Source organism: Astyanax mexicanus, chromosome 4 (assembly GCF_023375975.1).
Source record: "Astyanax mexicanus isolate ESR-SI-001 chromosome 4, AstMex3_surface, whole genome shotgun sequence".
In the NCBI taxonomy this organism is placed as follows: Eukaryota; Metazoa; Chordata; class Actinopteri; order Characiformes; family Acestrorhamphidae; genus Astyanax; species Astyanax mexicanus.
This window is the reverse complement of record NC_064411.1, coordinates 40028523-40049543: the sequence shown is the minus strand read 5'-3', so window position 1 is coordinate 40049543 and position 21021 is coordinate 40028523. Positions and strand designations below refer to the sequence as shown.

The window sequence follows — 21021 nt, the reverse complement described above, 5'->3', positions numbered from 1 at the left end:
GAGAGAGCCGGGCACTAAACCCGAGGTGACAGCAACGGAGGGTCGGTCGCGCCAGGCGCTGAATGAGAGAGCCGGTCATTCCGGACACTAAACCCGAGCTAACAACGCCGTGGAGACGGGTGTTTGGATGTTAGCATAGCCAGCTAACTAACTCTCCTTCTGTACTTTTTTCTCCGCTCTCATCCGGCTGTAGTAGCAGAGCCATGGCTTAGTAGGCGGTCCGTTACAAACCGTGGAGATATCAGCCAATAGCATTCACTGAGGGAGGCGATCCTGACTCCGCCCCCAAATTGTCAAAAACAACCCTTTCAAAACTCGTTTTTTTTTACCTGGTATTTTTGCGCCCTCGACTTTTGACATTGATGTGACGCCATAGCTGGAGACAAAGAGACCATCCTTGTTAACCAACTATAACATAAAAAAATCTCTGTCTGTCTCTCTCGCTCACTCACTCGCGCGCTCTCTGTCCGACTGTCTCTCTCGCTCACTCACTTGCGCGCTCTCTCTGTATGTCTCTCTTTCTCGCTCGCGCTCTCTGTCTGTCTCTCTTTCTCTCAGATTTAATATAATTTAATTTGAACAATCTAATGCTGATATTTCTTAAAAAGAACTCAAACTCTCTGTATCACTCGCGCGCCCTCTATCTGTCTCTCTTTCTCTCTCTCACGTGCCCTCTATCTGTCACTCTTTCTCTCTCGCGCGCGCCCTCTTTGTCTCTCTCTTGCTCACTCATTCGCTCTCACTCTCTCTGTCTCTCACACTCTCTCAGATTTAAGTGATTGACCCCTCTAATATAATTTAATTAGAACAATCTAATATTTCTTAAAAAGAACTCAAACACTGAAATGCATCTAGTAATATGCTTAGGAAAAAAATATTTGTAGTTTAATCAGTTAAAGTAATGCTGTTGTGTTTGTTCTTAATAAAGTGCCACAATCAGGCTCATTGTTTGTTTCAACAAGATCCAAAAGATGGAGCCTTTTAATGTTGACAGTAGGAGAGAACCCTGATTTCAAGGATTTAATAATAAAAGAGCTCGAGCCCGGTTACTATATTCCCTCCCAAAAAACAAAACATGATTATAATGGAGTTCCATTGTTATTATGAAGTTAATAAATGTGAGGCTATACAGAATACCCAGCCTTTTTTTTTCCACCAACCGTACTGAAAACAGACCAAACCGTGGGGTTTATGCAGAGGTGTGAATTGAACCGTGAATCTTCAGTACCTTAACACCCCTACTTCTAAGTACATAAAAAGTAATTAGTACACGAAACATAATGTTCCTATTGGCTCCTGGCATAATGTGTTAGTATAATGGACATGTCCCCCCAATCCTACTTTACCATCAGTAGTCTTGCCCATCAGGACTACCTTCATCTGGATATTTAGTTTTGTTTTATATAATGTTTGTTTATATGGCCACAGTGCTGTAGTCTATAAGAGTTATTTGTGCCAAAGTGACAAATGGCATAAATGGAGACACAATGTTTTTTCATGTGAAAGCATCAATATATAAACCCTCTTATAAAAATAAGACCTCTAAACAATCAGTAAAATGTGTTTTGTTATTGCCTACATTTATTGACATACTATTTCACCCCTTCATTTTATTTTATGGACCAAAAAAGGCAACATGCAAGTTAGCAGCACATATACAACAGGTCTTAAAACTTAAAACAATGACTTTATCATCAACACAGGTTAGTGCAAGTCCAAACGATACAGGCAAATCCACCTCACAAGTGATAGTTTGAAATAAACAGCTCATCAAAAAATACTACTGTTTCATTATTAAATAAAAGCTTATTTGAGGCAAACAATAGCATTTTTAGATGAGCTGTTTCTTTTAGAGGTAGTATAAATCCAAAAACAACCAGAACCAGGCCCCTGCTTGTAACTGCACCTCGAAATGAAGCTTTTCTTTGCATTAAACATACAAATCCACAATACATTCATTTTGTTTTAGTCTGTTGTTTGCTTTCGTTGAAAATATAGTATTGCTATGCGATATTAATGTGTTTACATAAATGCTTCTCATGTACCAACCATACTGACGGATGTAAACCTAGACATTGTGGTTGTTAAAACATTATAGGCCCTGGAATCGATGATCCATGTTCAGATCAATCACAGAAAGTCTCCTTTAGGAGACATTTGGAAGTAAACTCTAGCAGTGTTGAAATGCTAGCCAGGCCTGCACTGAGAACTTCACCATGCTTTTCATTTCACTAGCAGGACTACCAGAATATTATTGCAAATATTGTACACTAGATATAAACCTTACACAATATCAAAAATAATAAACATTAACATTTATAAGAGTGTGCAAATTGAAGAAATTCACTAAGATATATATATATTTATTCTATTTATTCTATTGTTTTGGTTCTCATTTCAGGGTAGCAGAGACTGGATAACACCCGAAGCAGACAGACAAAGCAAGGAGATAGATGTTGGATGTTTTAAAGAGTTCATTTAGAAGGGAGAAAAAACGTGACATTAAAAGATAATGGTGAGTGGTGTGTATGGCTTGTGGGTGTGTGGGTGTGAGAGGTGGCAAACAGCCCACAGAGCTGGTGATAGCCCAGTGACTGGTGATCCAGTAATGGGTGGCTTAGAGTCTTTCCACCGGGGGCGGCATTAAAACCCGGTGTTATGCAGTCATAAAATCTTCTGTAAAATGGAATTGGGCACTTCAAGGGTTTCATCCTTCACCAGAACAATATCGTAAGAGTCCATGTATTTCTCCAAGCGTTCCTCCACCTGTACGAACAAAATGAAACAAAATTACTCAAAAATAAGGGAAGTGATAAATTATGCCACAGTTAGTTCCAACCCTGCAATGTGATTGGCTGAGAGGCGTTCTGTGAGTGCCGTTCTCCATGTATTACTCAGCCACATATTCCCAAATTAAGGAATGCACTACCAAACTAGATTCATTGGAGTCTTTTAAAAAGTGTTTAAAGACTTATCTTTTTAAGCAGGCTTTTGGATAATGTATCAGGTTTGCTGTCTTGTATTGTTTGGTCTATTATCTTTTATGTTTTGTTATGTTTGGCCTTTTTTAGATTGTGTAGTATGAATTAGTTTGTAAAGCACTTTGTGCCTTTTGTCTGTAAAAGGTGCTGTATAGTAAATTTTACTTACTTACTTACTTACATACAAGTAAACTAGCAACGATGCAGCGCTTACAAGCCACAGCGCAGCTACAAACAGAGCAGCAATGCAACTATTTTAACTAGTGGAGTGTTTATAACTAATCAGATAGTATTTTCTTTTTCTCAAAATCTTTCAGTAAACAGTGTTAATGGAACTGTGGAATAATCCCAATACTCAAGGTTCATGCTATAACCTGCACAGCAGTGCCAATATTACACCTTATAGCACTCCCTCTTGTGTATTATTGCTTAAATATACTGCAAATTAGTTTAAAATATAATTTAAAAGCACTAATTAACTTTTGCAATGCAAATACTTGAGAACATTCCTAAAATTACTATGAGCGAGTCTCACATTCCTTTATAACTAGGTATTAAAATGTTTGAACTTGAAGTTCACATGCAATTCTACCTAAAAACCTAGAGAGGGCACTAAGTTACCTTATAAAACTATCTAACTAAAGTGCAGGACGTTTATATATTTGTATATTTATACCATTTAAGCCCACAAGTTGAAATTCACTGTTAATATTGTGAGTAACATTTAGCCTTGGACTTTTATTTCTGGTCTTCTATTGCTTATATACCTGATTATTTGTAAGTTACTTTGGTTAAAAGCGGCTGTTAAATGTAATGTAATAAATAACAGTTATCGGCCTTACAACACAATTCTCCATGAAAGCATGAGGGAATCCGCTGGAATGAGAATTCACCTTATCATTGAGAAAGCCGATTTTAAGGATGTTCTCCACGTTAGGAACGCCGTCAGCCATAGTGAGGTCTCCCATGGAGTCTCCAAGAAGGATGATGTTGCCGTTATCCTTCAGCTGTTTGAAGTACTCGGTGTTCCTCAGTGCACCATCATGTTTGTTGTAAACATGGATCAGCTCTCCTTTGAAACCTTTCAGAATCCCCTGAAGAACAAGATCGTCCCCGTCAGTCAGCATACAAACTGCAGCCTACGCCTGTAATTAATACCTCTAACTAACTCATATTCTACTATAGTCCAACTACAGGTGGTACTAGAGTCACTAGAGTCATGTACTGTGGGATAGATAAATTACATGGGTAGTCAGGTCTGGGCAAAAGTTCTGGGAAACCGGCTCACTCTTAGTTTTTTTCTGAAATCAATATTATTAAAAAAGGAGTTTATCCTGCTTTTGTTGGAGCAACATTCTCTAGTGACAGATTACTAGATTGTGGGACAATGATTTGATTGCATCCAATCCCAAAGTACAGGATGGAGCACCATCATTCCAGAGATCACAGTTTATTCCACTTCTCCACAGCTGGCATTAAATACGGTGTCGACCGACCCATGTTTAACTTTTGCAGATATATATCCAGTTATATTCTACTGGCTATACTTTAACTACTACAGTGACTATACAAGCTGTGTCTGCATGTTTGTGTGTGTGTGTGTGTGTGTGTGCGCATGTGCACATCAGTGTCAGCAATGGATGCAACTAAAATTAGCTGAATGGGTTCATTAGCAAAAGTGTTTAAAACGATTTGCACACAATATGGTGAAGCACATGGACCAAAATGTCATTTCTCACGAAGCTCGATACTCACATTCTCATCAAAGTCCATGAAATTGGAGACAACTTTGACATTGGGGTGGTAAACTCCAGCCTGCCTGATGATCTCCTCCAGGATGTCCCCCAGTCCCGCAGAGAAGATGAACACAGGAACATTGTGCTGCTGCAGCCTATCAAAGAACTGCTCGTAACCCTCCCTGCCGTGAACATTCAAAGAAACACACTATGAACATCTACAGATTAGGTATTATGGAGTTGTGAGGTGGGGCCTCTCTCAATTGCATGAGGGAGGCTTGTAACTGTTTTAACCTGGGGATGTGGGTTAAAATAATTATAGATCATTCTTAATGATTTTAGTCCTGTCCAAATGCGGCATGTCATTCATTTTAACCAGACTTTGCATATATTTAATGGACTGATTATGGCGCCAAGTACTCTAAACCACAAGATATGGAGATAAACGCACTCTGCTGTGTAGCGCACTCGCAGAGGTACAAATTGGCCTTAAGACCTGCCTAATGATGTAAAGATGTCCTAACCCGTAATCTAGCCATCAGAATTTGGCAAAGTATCTTGCTTACATCCTTACACTTATAATATACAATATACATAATATTTAATATCCCTCTGTATATATCCCATGCCACTGTAGCTATGGGATATAAGAAAATTAATGTTTTTATGTTAGTGGTGCTAATGTTATGGCTGATTGGTATATGTGAGAAGTAAAACGCCTTATAGTAAGTAAATCATGTATTTTTACATTTGAATTGACATGATAATAATAATAATTGTATCAGACATACCGCAAAGAAACATCCGATTCTCTCACAATCTCAGGCAGTTTATCTCTCTGTAACCGCTGTTCCACCAGTAGAGTGTGAGACTTGAAATACCTGAGAAAGAGAGAGAGAGAGAGAGAGAGAGAGAGAGAAAGAGATCATAATATTCATTAATATACTGAACTACATTGGAATATGTAGCAGTATAATTGGGATACACACATTTTGTCCATACTGTAATGCCCTTGTGTGGAGTACACTGGTGCATTACTTTTACTCACCACTCCACCATGAATGGGTACTTCTCCTCCATGCTCAGATGTGGGTCTATCTCGATAGGATAGTAGGTATCCTTCAGTTGAAACAGCTGACGAAAGATCATTTTACATGATAAATCAATTTTATAAATAAAAAAAAAAACACTAATAGGTGAGAGAAAAACAGCAAAGTAAACCTAGCATACCTTTTTTCTACAATCTTCTGTGACCAGCTTACAGTTGTCAATAATATCTGGAAAAGATAAAGGGGCATATTAGTGCTGAAAAGTGCTAGAAGCTCACTGTGTCATCACTGTGTCGAAATTTTAATAGATACAATTCAAAGAATATTCATAATAATTTAGTAAATCAATTGCAAATATAATTATTATTATAATTAAAATGAACAAACATAAAAAACGTTGCATTATAGAGAAGTTGACCTTGTGTTTTATTCTAAAGTAAAAAAAATACAGTGTGGTAAAAAAGGATGGGTAAACAAGAAATGAGTCATATATTTACTATTTATACACAAAAAAACTTAAAATACTAGGGATGCCCCAAATATTTGGGAACTATAATTATTTGGTTGAAAATTGCTAAAAAGGTTTGTTCTGAAGATAAGTCAAAGAAAACAGAATAAATTATAAAGCATGATGATCAATTTATGTAAAAAAAAAAAAAAAAATATATATATATATATATATATATATATATATATATATATATATATATATATATATATATATATATATGGGCGTGTCTGCTGGAATGTTCAGTGGAAAATTTAATGAAAATCTTCAAAACTGTGTTTCATATTTGGTCTTTAGACTTTTGCCATATGGTTTTTTGTTTGACATCTGTTTTGCCCAAAATCTTTATTTCAGTGAATCTCTCTAATCTCTATAATGCTCCTGTACACCTTTTTTAAGACAAGATTTCATATAAACAGTGAATTGACTTACTGTGGCATGTTGGACAGCGTTTTCCGTTGATTGCAAATTTGCTTAACGTCATATCAAAGTCTGTGATGATCTAAAAGTAAGAAAAACAAAAATGGGGGTTATAAGTAAGAGCACTTTCATAAAAACACATAGAGAAGAGTAACAACACAGCTTCAGTTGCAATTCGGAGAAGAAATATATAATGCCTAATTTGTGACAGTCTCAGAAAAGTCTCAGATAATTATTAATTATTGAACCTAAGCAGTCAAATGACAGCTATTTGGGCTCGTCTGGCTGTCAAGCAGTCATGCTTATTCAAGTATGAAGTGGTACAGAGAAAGAAAGTAGGCTGAACTGCACTTTATTTTACCAATGTGCAAAGTATCTGAACATTTTAGTTTTAATAGTATTTGTACTCAAAAAAGCACTTAAAAGAGCATTGTGCTGTGATCAGTATATAACACATATTTCTCAGTATTACTGTATTAGTGTGTATACTCCAGAACAGACGTCTACAAAGTTCCTCTTAGTACCTGTAGTTTGTTGGCCCCGCCCTGGATCATGCCGCAGATGATCTGCTCCACCCGCTCGGGGTCTCTGATATGGACCGTGCTTTTCTCGAACTCTGGCATCTGTGAACAATACACACATCAGACAGACAGTGGTGAGAAAGAGAAGAATAATATATACAGTACTGGGAAAATAGTTCGGAATAACACGTTTATATTCCATTACAATATAGCAGTGTAGATTCAAAATATAAAAAGTTTAAGTAAGTGATGTGCATCATTAACTGTAATTACATTTATGCCCTTATTCCTTTTTTAAGTGATATGCCTTGAGATTCAATCCACAAAACTGAAGTATGGATTTACTGTATCTAAATTAAATTAAATTATCACGTATTTATGAGGTTTCTTAGTGGCAGTCTGGATAAAGATAAAATATAAAAATGTGAGGCTTGAAATACAGTAAACATGTATAGACATTTAGATGGACGTACAGACTTTTGTCTGTAGGAGGAATTTGTTGAGCTGAAATAACGATCATAACAAATGAAGCTTCCTAAAATATTTTTAGTAATGTTTTTGTCCATTAAGACAACAGACAAAAATATAACAAAAAACTTATTGCAATAAATGCTTACTATTGCTGTCCCAAAAACAAAAACATTTTATATTAGTGGGGTCAATCACTTAAAAACTCACAATATTCTGTTAATAATCATAATTAAAAACCATGCTTAATTTTTTAAAACCCTGGTATTAAGGGTAGTTTCAGAATAGAAACTGCCTTTAAGTTTTTTTTTATTTAAATCTATTTATAATTGTATTTGCACCAAACCGACTCCAAACGTTTAAACAGTACTATGAACTTCACGACTGTTCATTCCCTTATATGGACAACATCCCAGCCTTCCATTATGATGTAATGAACACATCACTGTGGCATTGGCTTCAGGCTGATATCTGACACACACACACTCACACTGGAAGGGTAGGTGGTACTGGGGCTTTAAAGGAGCTGAAACATGATCTAAACTATCTGTCTCTACACAGCACACACACACTCACACACACAGGCATCAAGCAGCAGCTGTTTGGCCTGTCAGACAGAAGAACCCAAACAAACTCTGGGCTCACGAGCAGCTCGGTCACTCCCAAACTCTGCCCGCAGGGTCAGTGTGGACAGGAGTGCCATGCCGAGCTCACAGTGGAGGAACATGACTGCAGTACAGCAAAGGTAACCATGTCTGAAGCTTTTCAGTCCTCGACAACTTACACACACACACACACACACATAAGTTAAGTTATACAAATGTGTATGATATTGGCTTTGCTAATTATTATAATGAATATTATGAAAAACAGTTTTTTGTGTTTTAGTTCAGAATCCAAGATGGCTGCCCTGTACATCAACAGTATTTAAAGCAGTAGTGTTGTACACCTTATTTTTATTGTCTGTGTCTCATTAAATCAGCTTTACACACAATAATGTCCAACTTCAATCTGTGGACATATTTCTGTAGTGTTTGGATGTGCAAAATATTGCAGAATGTGTGAACAGTGCTAACCATAATAACCTGGGACATAACAAGTGGGATATAGTGCTGGACTCGCCAAAAAACACTGGCAAAGATTATTGTGCTAAATGGCAAAGTCTTTAGATAACAGTTTTTGGAAATGTTTGAAAATAATGCAAAATGCTAAATGTTTAAATAGAAAGCCATTAACATAGAGTGTGATGTCAATACCAGCTCTGACATTCAAGGTAAATAAAACACAGCATAAATGCTAGCATGGCTGTGGTCAGAGATATTCTTTTACAAACTATTCCTTTAAAGGTAATGGAAATCATAAATCAGTAGAGTTTCTATTTCTCAACAACAGCTGGGAGTGATGAAATGATGTATTTGATTACTATTACACACTGATGCACAGTGACATGTAACCATGGTTTTATTATATTTATCATTTATAAATAGGTGTGTATTGAGACATATAGGCAAGTAGTTATGATTCACTATCATACAATGCATATATTGCTATACTGTAAGCAAGATAAAATAAAACACATGCTATTTTACCATTTTTAACCAATCACAACAGTGGAAAAACTGCTACATAACAGTCAGGGTTTAAATACAACACAGAATCCTTTACTGTAAACTATTTATTGATAATCCATACTGTGTTTTTGAGAAGAGAAACATTATTTCAAAACATAGTGTATTATACTTATGTATTGTTTTAATGTTTTTTAATGATGAATTAATATTTTTTTCACCTCTTTTTACTTTATAGGTTTTGAGCTTCAGCTTCATACGTAAATATGATATCAGTCCTGAGTGTTGTGGACAAGTCCCAGCTTGGCTTAAAAATACTCAGAAGACCTTGGCCTCAACATTCCGGGTGGTAATCGGAGCAGGTATATATTTTAAGGCTGACCTTGGCATGTGTACAGTCAACAAGTAAACAAATAAACTAGTCGTAAACAGTTTTAAAGCCAACCTATGTGAAATGATAAGCTATGTTTTTTTTACCATAATGACTATAACTTAGCAATAATCACAAACAAATAAAGTATGATTTGGATATCAATTACGATTTCAATCCAGCTAAATGACACTAAGTTGTTACCAGGACCCAGGGGGGTGGCCTATCTTCTTTGAGCCAGGAGTTTGTGTGTAAGAAGATACCCTGACTTTACATAACACAATCAAGAGTCCTGAAACGTAAGTGGATTTAGTCTGCACAAAAAAGACAAAGCTAATGCACGTAAATGATCAGGTAAAGCTTTCTATATTACATTTAAATTGCTAACTCTACATATTTACAGTCAATAAATTACACACTTAATTAATATATGAAACACTATCCAATTCCCTATTACTCAATAAGCACTCGGAACTCGTAACTTACCTTTCTAGGTACTATTAATTACATAGTTTTAAACTAACATAATTACATCTCTTGCAACATACAGAAAAAAACCTAATCCAAAAAATATTGTTTGCATACAGAGTTCTATTTATAGTATCGTATCCTATGGATTTGCTGTCTGTCAGGCTGATTTATAGCTTACCTCTCCTGGGTGTCCTCACAGCTTGGTGAAAAACAAGAGAAGAAAATTCTGCCAGTCAAACACAGGCTTATATAGCCTGGCTACAGAGAGGGCGTGGCCCCTAAAATAGATTACAGATAATCCCCACCCCTTTTGAAGAGGCCATGACGCAACACACACACACACACACACACACACACTTAAACAGCCAGGATGAACACTTAGTATAAAACTCATTAAGTGAAGAGGGCATAAAAAGGACATAGGATAGTAAGGCAATGGGATCCACAGATGATCTGTAACCTACAAACAGCACCAAAACTCCAACTTTTTAAATATATGTGTATTATATGTGGCCTACTGAAAAAGCAGCCTACTACAGTATCTCAAGGTATTTCCGATACATTATCAATATTTGTCCTCAAATATCGTTTTTGTTTTTTTATTGAAACACATCCCTAAGATTCTCCCCCCCCCCCCTCCAATTTGCCTTAGTAAAATTACTGCTTCATTATTCCATGTGGTGTCGCCAATTGGTTGTCAAATTCTTACACTAATAAATTGATAATTCCTGATATTTGCTTATTTAGGAGTACTGTATCCTCTTCAGTGACATGATTACCATAAGGTATTAAAGATTATTGGTTTGTAATATATTGAGTATCGAAGAATCACAGTATCAAGATATAATCATTATCATTCCCACCCCTAATCTCTAGTAAAACATACTGGGAATCAAAATTATTGCCATACTATGCTTCGAATACTGTATTTACTCTCGAAAACACAGTATCGACTTTGAGTTAACTTAGAGTGGATGCAGAGGGTGGTTTATTTTGTATTGCAGTTAAGAGCAATGTTCAGATCCAGCTGTTCTGACTGGATAAAAAATGAAGTTTACTTTTACTTATACTCAGTATAAATACAGTTGTATACATTAAATGTGTTTTCCTAAAATTTGATAGTTAGAAACTACAATATACCACTTGCTTACAGTACTAGCTTACAGTATTACAGTATATCACAGTAAAGTAAATAGTAACCCCTGTCTCATGACACTGAGACAGTGAAAATGTATTTTGGTCTACTAAACATACCCTTTTGTAAAGTTAATTAAAATTATTCTGGTGCACTTAAACACAAAGAGCAATGCATTTGTTTGGCTCACTGAAACTGAGAGCAATTCATCATTTTGTTGTACTTAAACACAGAGCAGTTGACTACTGTTACCTACTGAAACCCAGCTCAGCTGATTGCTGAGGAATCTGAAACATGTAAAGCAGTCTAATTTTGATTTGGTTAAATATTTTTGTGTACTAAAAGATTAACAGCATTCTTCTTTTGTGCTAAATCAAGAAGAGCAATCTATTTTGGTGCACTGAAGCATTTAGAGCAGCCTACTGTATGAAGGAAACAAGGCAGGAAAATCATAGAGCAGTCAATTATTCAGTGTACATCACAGTAGATATTTATCTTGATGGGCAACCAATTATTTCAGCTTAATAAAATAACTATGAGCAGACTTTTTGGCTTATATAGAGCAGCCTACTATTTACAGTTTTCTGATCAACTGGATCACCTATAAAGCACTCTCCTCTGACCATTAGATTTCACCCCTCAGCTTTAAAATAATCAAATGAACCTGGTCTGAAACAAATTCCCTTTTTATCAATATTGATTTGTTCTCACAGGAGCACACACTCACTACACAGATAGCACTAGCTGCCACTGATGAGATGATATGTGTCTGGAATACCAGAAGGGTATGGTTCAATGAGGCTCCTGGGGTTAAGCTGTAATTCAATTCTGCTGAAGCCTACAAACGTACAAGCCATGAACACACAAAAGCTACAAACAGCAAACATTTCCTAACTGATATCATGACTTTCTTAGCACTGCGCTATAGCAAACATTTTGCAACTGATTAAAAGTCACTTTATTCCAAGAAAGATCTCCTTCATTTGTCCTAATGTCACAATGGAATCTAGTTCAACAAGTTCACAATGTAAACCAAAAACACAAAGCTTCAAAGAATTTAGAATGGAAAGTTCTGAATATGGGCAATATGACTATGTTGCTATTACTGTGTTGAATGTGACTACAAAGCTCATTTCTAAGCACATACTGTTTATTAAGGACATAGTCTTTACTGACAGCACTGACAAGAATTTATGAAAGTGACATTATTATTATTATTTTTTTTAAAGATTATAATAATACACAATTAAAAAGTTAACTAAATTATTTGAGTAGTTAAATTAAATATTCACATGCAGCACTAATGTTTTGCCCAGCTAATCAGAGAACTTGATCTCACAGCACAGTTAGCTAGCTGCTAGCTAGACCAATAAACAATTTAAAGCCTATAGCTACGTACATTAACAATAATAAATATCCACAAATATATTTATTAGACAACTACTATTTACTTATCAACATATCTTTCATTTAGGAAAAGTGAGAACAAGCATTCCCCCTCAGCATTGTAAATTAGCTTAGATAGCTAGCCCATTAGCTTACCTGAAGAGGCAGCCTGTGTTACTCATTCAACATGAAACTTAGTAACAATTGTACTATTTTTATTATTTAAATAATTATAATATTTTAATAATAATGATATAAAAATATAACCATAATATTCCTCAGTTTGTTGCTAAAACTTAGCTTTTTTGACAAGACTCCTAATGTCAAACAATCCCTAAAAGATGAGCCAACAGCCTGATGATATTCTAGCTAAAATTACTCTTTTTGATACTTGAAAATCACTTTTACTACATATTATCATGAAAATCAATAGATATATCATGTATAGTAATTTTACATTTTGTATTTAATACAATTTTATCCACCACACAACCAAGTCCCTCAATCTGTATAGCTCATAACTACAACTAAAGACCCAAAGCTTTGTTTTATGGTCACGTCAGCTGTGGCACAACAAGTTAGAACAATGCAGCCCTGAACTTTTTCAACCCCACAGAACACAGCTAGGCCTCTAGCACACAATTAGAAGGCTGAGACGCCCCGGCTGGTGCTTGCTGACCTGGTTTCCAGCATGGTGCATTCCAAAACTCCAATGCTGAGGCATGCCTTTCGTTATCGTGCTGAATTTATGCTTCTGCAGTCTCTCCAGTAGGACATCTCCACAAGGTCCAAGCAAACAACAAAGTAAATAAGACCACTTTCATTGATTTTTTGTGATAAAAGTTAAATCAAGCAAAAATCTCATTCCAAGCATTTTCTTGGTACAATGGTCATCAGAAGCAAAGCTTTTGAAATGAAAGATGGATACCATCTGTCCTGCACAATTTAGTTTGTTTACCCTGCCGCTAACACAGCTGTGTAAGCTAATTAGCTAATTAACATGTCCTTTTTACATTGAAGGTGGTAAAGTTAACATACTAAGGGCATGAAAGTAAAATGAGCACCTTTCCTCAACACCACAGCAATATAGCTCACAGAAGGAGGGTTAGTACATTCTCTGCTCAGCAAACTAATGAAATAAACAAATAAGGATGCTGTTTAATTAACTCCACTACTCATTGTACTTTGGCCGTTCTTTAAAGGTAACTATTGCACAATGTACAAGTTCTCCTTAACGGCCTACACATCCTGTGAGCCATCACTTCCAAAGCCAAGTAATTTCTAGTAACCTGCCTAGTAATTTCTGATAGCCTAGTAAATAATTGTCATGTCATCTTTGTCAGAGGCCAAAGGTTAGATGAGTGCAAATGGACACAGAGCAAAGGACACAGAGCAGAGGACAAAGCTTCTGTTGAGGCATTTGAGCTTCAGGTCATTTCATTCCATTCAGATAAACTAGGTCAAGCCATTGTTTAACCTATATTCATACATAAACGATATATCCAAAAATATCCAGGCATTCTGCATCTGTTCAAATTACAATACTGCATTCAGATTCACTTTAAGGTGGACCTGTTGTTGGTACAAAACACAGATTGTATAATAGAAATAACAGAAAATACTGTAGATACAATGAGATGGTTTGGGGCAGCGGCACATGAAAGCCACAACTGCCATTCAAAAAAAATGTTAAAAAGCTTTCTAGGACTGCATTCTCTGAAATAAAAAAAGCTCGATCTAATACCCTGAAAATTAGCTTGAGTGGAATTTCTGATCTTAGAATGATCATCCAGCATCAATGCCTGACCTATTAACATCATTCATTCAGGAAGAAATTTAAGCTGAGTAGATGTCTACAAACGTCAGGGTATAAATGTCAGGGAATGCTATTACCAATTACTGCTCACTATAATTTACTTTAGGTACCACCTGAACAGTTTATTTAACTCACACACAGCCTGCAGCCCTGTCAGTCACACACATAATTGTACAATCCCCATGCAAACAAAAGGTGTCGAAAGAACAGATGACTCAATTAGTGATATTTATCATTTTCACACAAAATCATGAGAAATATTGTCTAGATAACCATTTAGACATGTATTGTAGATTTTTATAATGAAAACAGTTCTACATTTTGGAATTTATGTCTTTTATGTTAGTTTTATGTTAGCTTGTATTAGTTTGTACATTTTTTGTTCATTAGTTGTTGTTTTTTTCCAACAGTGTTATAAATCGCTATTTATATTTCAGAATACTAATGAGTGTGTCTGCCATTTTTCTCCACAGGTGTTTGAATATAAAATGTGTAGTTTGGCTGTGAGTTTACTACAATCTGCTACAAAGCACTGGTAATTTCTATTGAACAATGTTCTCCACTACATGAGTTAAATATGGAGCAGAATGCATTGCGAGTCTCATTACTACACAACAGACAGTGGAACAAAATGACAATGAGGTTAAGTCAGTGATAAATACAAGCCACATATTAATAAACAGGACAAACATTTCAGAAATTTTCCATGAAGTTTGTTAATAATGGGCTTATGTTTCTAAGCAATATAATACTCAAATGTATTGCGTTTAACATGCTAATTTTATTAAGTTATGTTTTTAGCACTACTTAGTGAAGTAATAGTCTTCCCCCTATGTAGCGCAATACTAATGAGGGAATAAGGATCCACTTTGCCTTTGTCTTTCTTTAGAAGCCTAATTTTCAATGTTGGAGCATTGATTAACATTAAATACCTAATTTCAAACCAAATTACATTTAATATATAAGCAGTATTACTGCACACCATTATAATGTAATGTCTGCCTTAGCCTGAACAAATGATTTAATACATTATCGAAAGGTAAGCATGTAAAAACTGTAAAAAGAACACATGAAACTTTATAACATTATAATTTGTAAAAAAAAAAAAAAACATCAACACAGTGCACAAATTACTTTTAACTTGTTTAAGCACTGTAATGAAAAACAAATGGGTATTGGATGACAACTATCAGAGCAGGGCGATATGGTGACAAATATATTATGATATTTAAATTCATTGTTGTGATACGCAGTATTTAATGCAATATTTTGAGATGCAGAATAAATCACCAGCAGCAGCTGAAAATTAAACTATATCTAAATACAATCTCTTACTCAGTAAAATTATTTTTATTCCAAATATGCTCCCATTTATCTAATCAAACAGGACTTTGTAAAGATATTAGTAAATAACACATAATTAAACGGCTTTATTAATATGCCCAAAACATTTGTACTGTACATCTAGGAAACCTGATCACAACCTTTGTTGAAATTCCTCAACACACGCACATCTATTTTAAATGGCTGCGAAATTCCAGACGGATGTCAGGAATTCTAGGTTATCTTTTTCTGGCAAGGCCAGTACTGAGCTCCAGCGGGACTGGCAGGTAAAGCCCCCAAGACTCGATGTGAAGAGATCACACATAAGGTCCTTCCATACTCTACAAACAGCAGTAACCAGCTAATCTCCTGCTTCAGTAGCTTTTGGACACGCCATTCAAACTCAAGTGGAATTTTCTCAGCTTGCCTGATGGACAGGTAAGGGTGTGACACATTTAGAATAGAATACTAAACAACTGTACTGTAACAAATGACCATAACAAAACATATTTGCAAATTTATTTAAAATATGTTCCTTATTTATGTTATATATACTCTATGTTCCTGTGTGCCAATCGGACCAGGAGAAAGTCCTCATAAATGCAACTCTACATGTCCAATAAAGTGATACTGGTACATACCTAGATCAGTGTTTCTAAGTATTGCTAGTGATATTTTCTACTTAAACACACCCAATTCCACAAACCAGTTAATTCACAAATAGGTGTGACTGGACAGGGTGTGTTTTTCAGTGGTAAACACTTGGGTCTTGGATGATGTATGTTTATGACATCTGTTTATGGTCTATTATCATAGGCTCAAAACAGGACAAGGTTGGACTATGAGCAGTCAAATAAGCTGCATAAAATTAGCATTAATTTTTTTATGGGTGGACTGATAATAGATAGTAAGACTGAGCCTCATGTGTGCTTTTATTCAAAACAAACACTATTCACATAAATATGATTTACTATACATCCTGGAGAACCCTTCTGAATGCACCTATTTTATATGTTATAAGCTGTTTTAGCCTCAAATTCTACCAGCAATACAAATCTATACATAACTCATACATAACTCAACTTTGACTATATGGCTACAATGCAGTTTTCCAAACAAAAGAAAGAAATTGGTATTTAAATCTATCAACTGTGAATTGTTTACAAGTAATACAATTAGTTCTGTTCAGTTATTAATCTCTTCTGAGTCTGACCAATAATACTACAATGAAGACACATCCTTTTAAATGTTATTCTGACTAGACAAATGTGAACATTTATGTAGAAGGAATTTCACTTAATACCTATAAATACAATTCAAAAAGAAGTACAGTCTCATGTTACAGGTATCTAAAAGTACTCTTTTTTTAGTAACAAGTCCAAATTAAAGATATCTTCTATTTTTACTAGTAAAAACTGTAACTCAAGATATTGGCAAATAAATTACCTCGTAAAAGGGCCAGACACAAATTAAACAAATAAAATAGATTAACCGGTGAACCTTCTAATTTACTACAATCCTACAGAAATCCTCATTTATTTTTGACTAAATGTAATATACAGTTTTATTTCAATTTCCACAAAAAGTGTTGAAAGTGTTAGGTCAGTGTAACGTCTATCAGTTCAATTATCAGCCTATTTCAGGCTAAATTTGAACATAGAAAATTGGGTTTAAAACTCTTTTTTTCAATCTTTAGTTTTCGCTAACAGAACTGAAAAAAATATATATTTTCTATTTTCTTTTCAATAATTTCATCTTGTTACAGAAATCTGACTGTATAATGCAACTTATTTTTTTGTTACAAGATGGAAAAATCAGAAAATTGAGAGAAGATTCTTTTTTTCCATTTTTCCTGAAATTCTAATTGTGAGTTGCCAGAATCAAAAACTAGAGAATTGGTAAAATTTATGAAATTTCTTTTCTTCTGTTCTACACCAAATCGTAGGAATTAAAAAAAAAAAAGTTTTACCCTCAATTGTATATTTTTAAATATAACCTTAATTGTCAGACAATGAAATTGATGAACGTTACACTGACCATATTATTATTATTATTATTATTTTTATTATTATTGTTTACAGCTTTTTTACTAAACAAACATCAGTGCCAGCAGCATAGCTTAGATTAGTAATTTCTTGTATTACTGGTGGATTTTAACTATTACTTTTAATAAAATTAAATTAACATATGTTGACATTCGACAGACATGGCGTTATCACGCCTTTGACACGCGCGTAACCACGCCCCTTGACAACACCATGGTCACGCCCCTGGTAACAGTGTCAACCGAGAGAGCCTTTGAAATATTGTAGTTACAAAATATAAGTAGCTTAGCTTTAATTAACATAAAAATATATGTATTATTGCTCTCTGTGTTCATATATGCATTCTGGATTCACCTGCGTCTGGGCTGTACTGTTGGAAATGATGCTGTTAGCTAACCTAGGTAGCTAACTAGCTCAGCTAGCTAGCTATGTAAACATGCCTAAGATAGCTAACATAGCTAACCTAACTAGCTGATTAACTGTAGTTATGATTTTAATGTACATTAATATTCACATACGTGGATCCAGACTATCTGTAAAGCTCCACGCTGTAACTATAGTTAGTTAACCTCCAGCTACTGAGCTATTTGTACTGTTTGCTTTGTAACTAAATGTGTTATAGATAATAAACAGCTAGTTAGTTAGTGCCGTTCCTCTTTGAGTCTCGGGTCTCCTCACAGTTTGTTAAAGGCTGTTGTGGTGGTCTCTGTACAGTTACAGTGGTCACACTGCAGCCGTGACCTCTACCGAGCAGTGTTTTTCACAGCTCGAAGGAGAGCAGCAGCGGCAGGAGGAGTAGTAACAGGAGGAGGCCAGCAGCGCTCACCATTTCGATGATCTTGGTCTTCTTGCCCGCTCTCTTCTTCTTAGTGAAGATATACTGGGCCAGCACCACCCCGCCGAACAGGGCGCACACACTGGCGCTGGCCACCGCCCCGACTTTAACCACGGCGGTTTTATCCATCACCAGAGCCGATCTCGCTGCCCAGAAGAAGTCATACACACGCACTCTCTCCTCTCACACACGGAGCCCTCTTCCTGTCTTCACATGGTCTCGCCCTCCCAGCCAGGGTTGCCAGATCGATTAAAAATTTCGGGTTCAAATTTTACATTTATATTTATGACATTTTTACTGACATTTATTAAGAATTAACCATATATATTTATATTTCCCCTATTTATTGGACTTCAGACTACTGAGGAAAGAGAACTCATTATTTCCCAGCCTGTTCATGTTATAATTTCACTTTTTAATAATGGTAATCTTGTAACCCTGTAATTCTTCTATTCACTGCTAAAACTGAGACTTAGTCCAATGGTAAAACACTATGGTAAAGGCTAAAACTGTTGTCATGTGGATCAGTAAGACCTGACGCTTCCTGTACCAGTTATCTCCAGTTTCCAAGAGTCTTTTGAAGGTAAAGAAACAGTACTCACCACTCTCTCGTTTCATCTGTAATAAATTACACTTTAAATAGTTACAAAGTTAGCAGTGTTTCTGTGTCTTTTTCTATTTATTATGACGTAAGTGTAAATGTCCTGTTTGTTGTATAAATGCTGTAGTAGAGAGTGCAGTACCATGATCTGTTCCAATACAGCTTTTACACAGAAGAAGGCTTAATAATTTTTTAAAATCCATTTGCAAAGCTCTGTTTATTTTCAGTGCTACTTAGCAACTGTAAGCTGTGAAGCAATACATTGTTTGCTCAAAGTTGCCCTCTCATTTCTTTTTTTTAATATACTTTGACAAAATATTATTACTTTTTTCAAATGCTAAAATAAATTTTTAAGTGTTTAGTTTAGTTCATTTGTTTTTATTTTTTTCTTTGTACATATGGCAAAAAATAAAGGGGAAACGGGGATGTTCTAAAACTTTCGACCGGTAGTGTATCTAAACTGTATATAAACTAGTATTTTAAAGTGAAAATTAACATTCTTCAATACTTGTAATAATGTGTTCATTTTAAGAAAACCTTTTAAAAAGTACTGTTACACAGTGCTTTTATAAAATTTATACAACAACGCTGTGGACGCAAAAGACAGGTTGTATTAATATATCGACACTGACCGGAAAAAAAACAAATGGATTTTCAAATAAGCGCAAAGTATTGTAAAAAGCCCGAACCTGGCAACCCTTCTCCCAGCAAACGAATGCCCCCTACATGTGTTTTTTTTGCACACCCGTACTCAGGCACACCCCGCCTCCCTGCGGTAGGGGGCGAGGGGGCTTTTCTGCACAGAGTCTGAATATGAGTGGGGAAAACACAGTCAACTAATGGCTAGAGAAAGTATTTGAAATATACTTCAAATTAACGCACCCTAACGCCATTTATAGCGCACACAAACAGCCAGAAACACTTTATGTGGTGAAATGATACAATCAGTGGTCTTTATTGTGTGTTTTATACTCATATTGTCGGTTTTTGACATTCTGTTAGTTCCCCACATTCCCCAAAAATGGTATGACCTGTTTCCACAGAAACGTTTACCAACACGCACCGACCAATTTTAACTAATGTTTAAAATTGATAATACTATAACGTTAGTTATATTTAAATTACAACAACCCACAATCGAGATGTCAGACACGATTTTAGATACGTCTGATTTAAAAAACATGTAAAATAAATATATACACTGCCATAACCATCATATATTTAGCAGGTTATGAAACGATATAAAAACTAGGGCAGATGGGCTTTGGTGTCATCCAGATTAACAGCCCTAAGCCTTTACATTCAAACAAAGCGACCCATTAAAACTATTAACTTAAAGTAACACAAAAACAGCACAAATCACACAGCTCTTCTAATAACAGACTTACCATCCTGTAGAAACGCTTAAAACACTCTATATCCACGCGATATGAGTAGGAAACGAGCTTAAATATCCGGGAAAGCTTCTGAAAAGATGATTTCCTGCAACAAGATGCTAAGCTACATCGAGCATCTGTCAACGTAGCGCAGCGTAACCATTTTTCATAATAAAAGTCCTGTTTGTATTTAAACACGTAATCCTATCTAGGTACAGATGACCTGTCATAAATCCATATACAGGGAAAAAAATAAGATAATAATTAAATAATTTGCTTCTTTAAATTTACCAAATTGAAAACCTCTGGAATATAATCAAGAGGAAGATCACAAGCCATCAAACCAAGCTGAACTGCTTGAATTTTTGTTTGCACCAGGAAGGCGGCATAAAGTTATCCAAAAGCAGTGTGT

General features: G+C 35.5%; 1 protein-coding gene across 3 annotated transcripts; it reads right to left on the bottom strand.

The window, feature by feature from the left end:
• Positions 1-1559: 1559 nt before the first annotated feature.
• On the bottom strand, positions 1560-20779 carry nt5c3a (5'-nucleotidase, cytosolic IIIA). 3 transcript variants are annotated; one of them, XM_022679097.2, is made up of 9 exons: positions 20622-20779; positions 7219-7317; positions 6707-6776; positions 5948-5994; positions 5766-5851; positions 5509-5598; positions 4737-4899; positions 3875-4075; positions 1560-2766 (listed from the first exon to the last, which is right to left on the bottom strand). In XM_022679097.2, exons 1-9 carry the CDS (start codon positions 20622-20624, stop codon positions 2665-2667), a joined length of 861 nt encoding a protein of 286 aa, XP_022534818.1. In that variant the 5' UTR covers positions 20625-20779; the 3' UTR covers positions 1560-2664. The 3 variants fall into 3 exon arrangements, with proteins under 3 accessions (XP_022534818.1, XP_022534817.1, XP_022534819.1); XM_022679096.2 differs by lacking the exon at positions 20622-20779 and adding an exon at positions 18624-18823; XM_022679098.2 differs by lacking the exon at positions 20622-20779 and adding an exon at positions 10271-10331.
• Positions 20780-21021: the final 242 nt, after the last annotated feature.

What these genes read in the sequence shown, in the direction of transcription:
- nt5c3a (XM_022679096.2), bottom strand. Translation starts at nt 18,761, where the DNA reads ATGGATAAAACCGCCGTGGTTAAAGTCGGGGCGGTGGCCAGCGCCAGT. An exon ending in TACCCATTCATGGTGGAGTG is followed by an intron (nt 5,599 to 5,765) that starts GTGAGTAAAAGT and finishes TCTCTTTCTCAG; the next exon opens with GTATTTCAAGTCTCACACTC. An exon ending in TCGGCTTTCTCAATGATAAG is followed by an intron (nt 2,767 to 3,874) that starts GTGAATTCTCAT and finishes TTGTTCGTACAG; the next exon opens with GTGGAGGAACGCTTGGAGAA.